Genomic DNA, 9,022 nt, shown 5'->3' with positions numbered 1-9,022 from the left:
AATGACCATTTTTCTACCACCTCAATTGCCTCTTATATTTTTCCTGTAATATGATTTATATTCCTTCCCCTTTTCCACAATGCTCCATCATCTGCAAACAATGATCGCCCAAAGTCTCTTTGGACTTGAGAAAATACATCATTTATCATAATGGAAAAGAGTATTGGACTGATGATGCTGCCCTGAGGGGTACCATTTTCCACCATATAGCTTCTAGATAAGGCTTTCCCAACTCTGACTAGAATAAATCTATCAAATAAGAAGTCTTTAATCCAATTATAAATTCTACCTGCTATTCCTATCATATCAAGTTTGATCATTAATCCTTCTTTCCAAACCATATCAAATGCTTTTTCGATGTAAAAGAAAACTGCCATCATTGATTCTTTATTAGCTTGAGCTTTCTTAATGTCTGTTTCCAGACATATGATAGGGTCCATAGTTCCACTCCCTCTCCCGAAACCACTCTGATGAGGTGATACTCTACTTTCCAAATAAAATGCTATTCTTTCCGTAATCATTCTTTCCATTATCTTTCCTATATGTGAAGTCAATGCTATTGGTCTATAATTCTTTGGATTTGATGGGTCCTTTCCTGGTTTCCTAGTAGGAATAATCACTGCTTATCTGACATGCAGTTAACTGTGGGACCTTATATAGACAGGTGTGTGCCTTTCCAAATCATGTCCAATCAACTGAATTTACCACAGGTGGACTCCAATCAAGCTGTAGAAACATCTCAAGGATGATCAGTGGAAACCGGATGCACCTGGGCTAAATTTTGAGTGTCATGGCAAAGGCTGTGAATACTTATGTACATGTGATTTAAAAAAAATAATAAATTTTCAAAGATTTCAAAAACTTCTTTCACTTTGTCATTATGGGATATTGTTTGTAGAATTTTGAGGAAAATAATGAATTTAATCCATTTTGGAATAAGGCTGTAACAACAAAATGTGGAAAAAGTAAAGCGCTGTGAATACTTTCCAGATGCACTGTATTTATAAGTGTGTTTATTATAGAAAATGACAATATTCAGGGCCTGGATAGCTCAGCGAGTAAAGTTGCTGACTACATGAGTTTGAATCCAGGTGGTGCCGAGTGACTCCAGCCAGGTCTCCTAAGCAACCAAATTGGCCTGTTTGCTAGGGAGGGCAGAGTCACACGGGGTAACCTTCTTGTGGTCGCTATAATATGGTTCGATTAAAGTTATATTAAATGCCACAAAAAAATATTTTTACACTAAATGTCACATTTAGCTTGGTCGTTCTTTAGTGGAGTGAATATATAATGTTTCTCTGCATGTCATTAACTCATGACTGGAGTCTTTTGAATTCATTCAAAGTGGGAAATCACTCCTAAAAGAGATTTTCATTTAAATTGCCTAACTGAGTGGAATACATTAAATGTGCACATCTAATAGTGTCATTGGGGGATGAGCCCCCCTAAGATTGAATTCCTAGAATCACCCCTGGTGCAAGACGAGTTATGCGTTGAAGTTTAATGCTTCTGGTAAGGAGTGTTCAAATTACTAATTTGAAAGTATTAGCAATAGTACAGGTGATGCTTGCCTTAGCAAACACCACAAATAAATTAGATGAAATTAATTAGACTCAAAAAGCCTCCACTAGATAAAATTTATAACCAATTAGATTTTCAAAAGGTAATTAAACCGCTTTAGAACCGATCCAAAAGCAAACAGGATTTTACTGATTGTGCTTTTTTTATTAGAAAGTCAATTAGATTAGTCCAGTCAAGAGCAAACAGAACCAACAGTTAACCATTTAGCATCTCAGTCTTATGTAAAGTCTAAAACCAGCAAAGTTCTTGATAGACTGCTAATATAATAATTGCAATAACAGCACTGTTTATTAATGGCACCTGATGTGGAGTTGAAATAACACTTTCTCTGTGTCTCACTGTGCCTAAAACGGTATTATTCTGCCCTCTGCTGGCACTATTTAGAATAGCACTAATCATAAAAGCCCATTTCAAGGGGTCATGACAGGAGGAATTCAATTTTTCCTGATCTTGACATATAAGATGTCATTGTAATTATAAAATAACATACCGCATCAAAATCCAAATCCATCAGTGTCCCTGATGACAGCACTCACACGAATGACAGGAGTTTTCGGCTCCCCACCACTTCTAAGTGACTGGGGGTGCAGAGCGCTACCACCCATGAGGCCCCCATAGCCACAGTGCCAGAGAGCACTCTTCAAAAACTGGATCTGTGAACTATGTGCGAGAACAACAGCTAGACTCAGCGGGCTGGACAAACACTAACAGATTACACATGGTTTCTTTGGGCAGTGATAAATGTGTTAACAAAGCGTTGGTCTTTAGAGTCCTGGCACACACAATCCAGTGCAATGGTGTTCAAGCTAATGATTACACACCTCAATCAAGTTATTCAGAACATTTAAATGTAAGCTTTTTTCCTTCTATTAACATATGTATTGGGTTTCAGTCCATTCTGTGTCGGTCACACGTGCAAACACACACACGTTAGTATTCCTATCATTATGAGGATTTTCCATTGCTGTAATGGTCTTTATATTAAGCTCATTATATTTTATATCCTCTAAACCTACTATCCCTTGACCTTTCACCTTAACCTTACATTTTCATTAAAACACAATTTAGTATGTTTATAAAGATGTCCTAACCATGTAGATTGTAGGTCACAGATGTCAAACATTGAGGCAATTTTCATCCTTATAATGTAGTAGGTCATACTGTGCTATTACCATGGTATTGGTATTTAGATGATAATACCTTGGTACTGACATTTAGTATTATATTTTATTTATTTATTATAATTGATTTACCAATTTAACCAGCTTTGTTTGACAACTGGTGCAGACAGCACAAACTAGCACTGCTTTTTCTTACCTTGGTATCGCAAAATCTATGAGACTAGCAGTTCTGCATATTATGAACTTACCGCATCATGTTTGTTGATTTTGGGTCTCCTGAAGGCATCAGCTGTCGGGATCGACTCGACGTTAAAAGCAGGAGAGTAATTATCTTGAACAGAGACGAAACGCTATTTACGCGCTGCATTTGTACGGTGTAGTTTGTTGACGAATAGTTTTAGCGCGTTCTGTGATTGACGTGAATGTTGTCCAATCAGAATTGTAGACAGCCAATGCGATGAATTCAAATGACACCTACTATCTTTTTGTTAAAAAACAAACAAAAAACTCCTCTTGTAAAAAATTCATTGTAGTCCTACTTGTAACTTAGCTGATATATTACAATAACAAAAAACCCCAAAACATTTTCACTTCATTATTGATTGTTTTTATGTATTTTCTATGAGGTAAAGACAGATGAACAGTAGAATGAATGAAAGATTGTAGTGTTCCTTTAATGCCCCCTGCTGTTTTAGGATTGCCGTGCATCTCTCTCATCAATGAATAGCTGCGTTTCATTATCAAAACAATCTGATGAATGAGATGATAATGAAATTATAACAATCTAATTACCTTGTGTGAAAAGAATAAAGTTGTTTATTTATATTGCGATACAAATTAGACAAAAACAATTAATACAGAGGGAGAGACAACAATTTAGAGTCGCAACATTTCTGCATAATCAATATAAACATGCATAAAAATGTCAATATAAAATTTAAAATAATCTTCAACAACACAATTGTTAACATAAAGTCCAAGTATTCTTTTATTTCGAGTTTTAAATACAAAATTAGTTATGGTGCTTTGATTTGGCAACAGTATATTTAATTTACTTAATTAAACCCCAAGGATCCCTTAAAGGGATAGTTCACCCAAATATGAAAATTCTCTCATCATTTACACACCCCCATGCCATCCCAGATCTGTATGACTTCTTTCTTCTACAAAACACAAACAAAGATTTTTGGAAAAATATCTCGGCTCTGAAAGTCCATTCAATGCAAGTTAATGGTGTCCAAAACTTTGAAGCTCCAAAAAGCACATAAACCAGCCTAAAAGTAATCTGTAAGACTACAGTGGTTTAATCCATGTCTGAGCGATCCAATTAATTTTAGGTGAGAACAGACCAAAATATAAATATCCTTTTTGACTATAAATCTTGGCATGAGCAGTCTCCTAGTGCCATCTAGTGGTCTGTGCATGTGCCAAGCACTAGGAAGTGTAATCAAAATTGAAATTTTGAGCGCCCCTAGAGACAGCAATGGCAAGATGTACAGTGAAGAATTAGTTACATTTAGGTCTGTTCTGACCCCAAAACCAATAAGATCACTTCTGAAGATATGGATTTAACCACTGGAGTCATGTGGATTACTTTTATGCTGCCTTTTTGTGACCTTTGGAGCTTTAAAGTTTTGGTTACCAATCACTTGCATTGTATGGACCTACAGAGCTGACATATTCATCTAAAAATCTTTATTTGTGTTCAGCAGAAGAATTAAAGTCATACAGATCTGGGATGGCATGAGGGTGAGTAAATGATGAGACAATTTTCTTTTTTGGATGAACAATCCCTTTAATATAATTTATGCAGGCATGCTACAAATTTGTGCATATTTTAAAATACCAAACACACAAAATGTACTGTGCTAACAATACACATAATGAGCAGTTCAGACATTTTTGAATTTGCTTTGTCACAAGCTTGCACACAGTCTTTTACCATTTAAAATGTTATTGATTACCCTGATGAGAAGTGAGAGCTACAATATAACAAAATGTTGCTTTGATTTTGTAAAAAAAAATGTTTTTAGTTAATTGCTGTTCCATCAATTTTGTCCTTTTGTACAACCCATAAATCATGATTTTGTAACTCTTGTGCTTAGGCTAACAAAAGATATCCATGGAGTGCTTCTCCATTCAACACAAATAGTGTTAACATTTAAGAAATTTGATTTAGATTTTCAACTTATTTAAATACATCTAGAACAATGTAAATATTGAACAGACATTTAATAGCTAAAATGCTGGTGTTTGATCAATAAAAACATACCAACTTCAGAATAAAAATTTATCAAATTTAGAAAGTTAAACAAATTGCATTAACTCTCCCCTTCAGCTTCCTCCTCCTCCTCTCGTTTAATGATTGGGTTGCCTAAAGATGAAAATAATTATGAAGAAACATCAAGGATCATCTTTTGTCACCATGGTCTGATAAACATAACACTTATATTAACAACATAAAAAACACATTTTATATTTGTTAGTGCTTAAGTTATTTGAGGGAATCACACTGTTATATCAATCCAAGTTTTAATGTAAATTACAAAAATTCCAGTCCACTAATTTAACAAGTTTAAGCACATCCAATACAGCACATCCAAACAAATAATAACAGTATGATTCCTTTCAATTCACAATTTATTTAAATGTGTGTAAAATAAGCCTCTAAAAGGTAACTGAAGATTTGTGCTACTTACCATCTATCTTTTTAAGATTGGGAAGTCTCTTAGTTGCCTCCTCTATCCAGCTGCCATCAGCAGCATGCTTTTCCTCTAATGGGTTTCCCACAAAAACAAGATCCACCAATGATGGAAGGTCTGCAAGCTTCAGAAACTCCCCTGAAAGAACAAACAGCCTCATAAAATGCTGATACTACAAAATGTCACCACACACTGATTAGGCTATTTCATAACAATAACAATGTTGTTTTAAACAACCTGGAATACCATGTGATTAAGCTTTAACCCTTCAAGCTCGGATGGGCTCAAAATATTAATAACTGCAGTTTTGACCAGCAGAAAATAGGTATTGTTTGAAAGCTTAGAAAGTCTACTTTAGAAACATGTAGCATTACAACTGAACAAGTGCTTTGAAAATTTGTAGAAAAATCGGAAGTGTTTCGATTTTGATCATTTATTAATAATTTTGCACTGTACATATTGTTGGAATCTGTAAAACCACCAAACTCATCAAATAGCCTTGTGTCATGTTTTACTCACAAACAAAAATATATTAAGTAATAAGTATATTTCTTTGACATTTATGTTTCATGTGGACAGGTGTTGCTCATTTGCCGCATTTTCGCTTATAACTTTACGAAAAATAAACATAAATATCACATAACATTATTTAGAGGAGACAATTATCTTTCAAATGAGCCCACACACAAGGTAATCAGATGCATAGATCACTAGATAATTGACACAAGGCACAATGAGCACACAGCATCTGGCAATCTGGCATCTTGCAATCAGGCTGAAAATATGTTAGATTTCCTGGATCAGATGACATCTTCAGAAATGATGAGGCATCATGAAACGCTAAACCAATCAGGTTTGTTTCAGATCGGTGCAAAAAAGCATCCATATTTGGGCAGAGTCATGTGATCAATCACTCTAATTACATATGGCCACCAGGAGATTGCACAAAGTACGTGACTCTATGATGACTCAAATGGCACAGAATGAAACACATTCTGTGAAATCTCGTTACTAATATCATGTCTGCATGCTATGCAAACCTTTAGTCATTGTTATGTTTGCATGTGTAATAAGTTATTATGTGCAGTTATTATGTTTTATTTGTTTGGAGAGGCTTTTGAACACTTGGAACTGTTTTTGGACATTAGGATAAAATATATTTGTAATGCTATAACTTTTGATTGCTTTGTTAAATCGACACAAAATAACTCAGTTGACATGACTGGGAGCAAAACAAAAAAATTAATTTGGAGCCACCTTATTTACACCCAGAAATAATAAGAGATGTCAAAAATTTACTTTCTTTTTCTTATTTTACAAGTTTTTATTTTTCATCAGATTCTTAGGCTGAGAGTCTCAGAATTTATCATGATTTATATCATGAACATTTTTGAAAAGATTATTTACAATGATACCAAACACCCCTTCTTGTTTGTTTGTTTTTTCTTTGTTTTTTGTCTTTAATTTTGGGTATGCCCTTGAAACAGGAAATCTTTAAAGGGTTAAACTGCTATCTAATTCTCATCTATGTATCTATCTGACATGCTCACCCCACTCCTTGACCAAGTTGTTGGCAATGTAAAGGATTTTGAGTTTCTTCATGACATGAATTCCCTTCAGCTTTTCTATGAGGTTAAAAGAGATCCACAGCTCCTCCAGTGTATCACCTACTGCCTCCTGTGTGGGAAAGATAAGGAATAAAGAGTGATCTCTGAAGTTCCCGCCCATCAATCACCCTCAACATTAGCATTAATGCTGTGTTACTTACGAGTCCATTCAGATTTTTGATGTTGTTCCGCCCCAAGGACAATATCTTAAGGTTCTCTAGGAGAAAGGTTTTTTAATCAAACGTAGGTGCTCCATTAATATTTAAAATATAATACTGAAGTGGACAAATACACGTAAGTATGTGTATGCTTTATATACTCACTAAGGCCATTCAAGTTGGCAATTTTTTCGATACAGTTTGTAGACAAGGATAATCTCCTTAGAAGGAAAGAACATAAAATTAAGAGATATTAGATAGTTATTATATACAGTATGACTGAAATGTATGTTGGCTGATAAGAAAATGCACATGCCAATAAGGAGGCATACTGTATTAAGACTCACTCGCAGTTGACAAGACTTGAGAGAGATGCATCCATTTTTTCAATGGGAGGGATCTGACTATAAAGCTTCACTGCTGTGGACTCACTTGCTTTTTCTCCTGTTTTCTCCTCCTAGTAAAAATCCATTCTAAAATTATAAACAAATATGTAATATTTTGCACTTTATGCCACTGTTTACCAGCAAAAATCTGTTTTATGAGTAGGTTTCACGGCGAAACATAATACATGTATAACCTCATGCTATTTTAAAATTTAAAACGAATAGATTTGTTTGTAGCTTTTTATATGTACAGAGTGGAAGACATTGTTTACTAGTCATATTTAATGGATGAAACCTCAGAAGAAGAAAAAATTCTGCAAACTAAAGGAGCATAATGAATGTTTTACCCATTTTGCCAGGGCCTCTTTAATAGTGGTTGCTTTTGCCTGAGAGAAAACAAAAACATAATGAGTGGTTAAAGATCATCTATGGTATATATGTCAGGATACATTTGGAGTAAATAGAGCCTATTTGAAGATATTTGTTGCATATTAAAAATGTAAAAAAATGTATAAACGTGGTCTAAAAACAGAACAAAAGCCAAATAAATGTTTATTTTCGCTGGATCTCTACAGTATGCTAATGTTATTAAAATCCCCAGCCTCGCTAAACTCATCTACGGTCATTAGCTCTGACATCTTTCCCAGCACGCAATGCCTCTTTACCTGATATTAATACTAAGTTTAATACTCAATAAACTGATATCTTTCCACATTTAAAACCTCTTCAACATTTGTAGCTGTTTATCTGCTGCAGCTTCCTCACATTAGTGACGAGCATTGATGCAGCTTGTATTTGCAGTTTGCATATTGCACATTTGATTATGAATGTCATATTTTTTACTTCCTCGTGTAGAATAATGGTTTGATATATGTTGCGCTCAGTAACATCGCATAATAATGTGTATTAAAGGCAAAAACAGGATGGGAACTCACCATGTTGTTGTTCACGGTTGCTATGGAACTGCCCTGACGCAAAGCGCGTGCGCAAATGGATGCGTCCCACAGTACGTGCACGGGCGCGTTTCCATTTGGGAAAGACAATGTACAAGGTGTAGTAGCTAAAATAAAATGTATATACAAAATGTAGCAAATCCGTGTGACCATTAATAAACCCTAAATAAATAATATAATAAATAACCTTTAATAAACACTTAGTTATCTCTTCTGTAGACATTCTAACAAAACATAACACAATGTTTTTTCAATCTGATAACTTTAGTGAAACTTTTGTGTGCCTTTTTTATTGTAATATAAAGGCTTTGTACCTTTATTTTGGATACGACAGTCAATCGTTACGATTTGACCATGGAATTTCCCACATCATGTTAGTACCGTTCAATCTCTCAATGGTTCAAGATCATAAAACTCATAAGGGCTTCATGGTGTGATTTCTGAGTCAGACCACTAGGTGGGGCTGATGCAAGAACTGTATCATTCATACTTGTTGAGACCTTCTCAAATTTGG

The 9,022-nt window shown here is 34.8% G+C and overlaps 1 protein-coding gene across 1 annotated transcript; it reads right to left on the bottom strand.

Annotated features, from left to right (window-relative positions):
* Positions 1-4,456: 4,456 nt before the first annotated feature.
* Positions 4,457-8,522, bottom strand: LOC127657263 (dynein axonemal light chain 1-like). Its single transcript, XM_052145982.1, has 8 exons — positions 8,491-8,522; positions 7,903-7,941; positions 7,517-7,626; positions 7,335-7,390; positions 7,173-7,228; positions 6,955-7,081; positions 5,402-5,542; positions 4,457-5,076 (listed from the first exon to the last, which is right to left on the bottom strand). The coding sequence occupies exons 1-8, from the start codon at positions 8,491-8,493 to the stop codon at positions 5,024-5,026; spliced, it is 585 nt and encodes a 194-aa protein (XP_052001942.1). The 5' UTR covers positions 8,494-8,522; the 3' UTR covers positions 4,457-5,023.
* Between the last annotated feature and the right edge of the window lie 500 nt (positions 8,523-9,022).

This window comes from Xyrauchen texanus, chromosome 16 (genome assembly GCF_025860055.1).
Source record: "Xyrauchen texanus isolate HMW12.3.18 chromosome 16, RBS_HiC_50CHRs, whole genome shotgun sequence".
Classification (NCBI taxonomy): domain Eukaryota; kingdom Metazoa; phylum Chordata; class Actinopteri; order Cypriniformes; family Catostomidae; genus Xyrauchen; species Xyrauchen texanus.
The sequence above is the reverse complement of the archived record's forward strand: the minus strand, read 5'-3'. Positions and strand labels throughout refer to the sequence as shown.

What these genes read in the sequence shown, in the direction of transcription:
- LOC127657263 (XM_052145982.1), bottom strand. An exon ending in AAGAGGCCCTGGCAAAATGG is followed by an intron (nt 7,627 to 7,902) that starts GTAAAACATTCA and finishes GATTTTTACTAG; the next exon opens with GAGGAGAAAACAGGAGAAAA. An exon ending in CAATCTTAAAAAGATAGATG is followed by an intron (nt 5,077 to 5,401) that starts GTAAGTAGCACA and finishes TTTCATCTTTAG; the next exon opens with GCAACCCAATCATTAAACGA.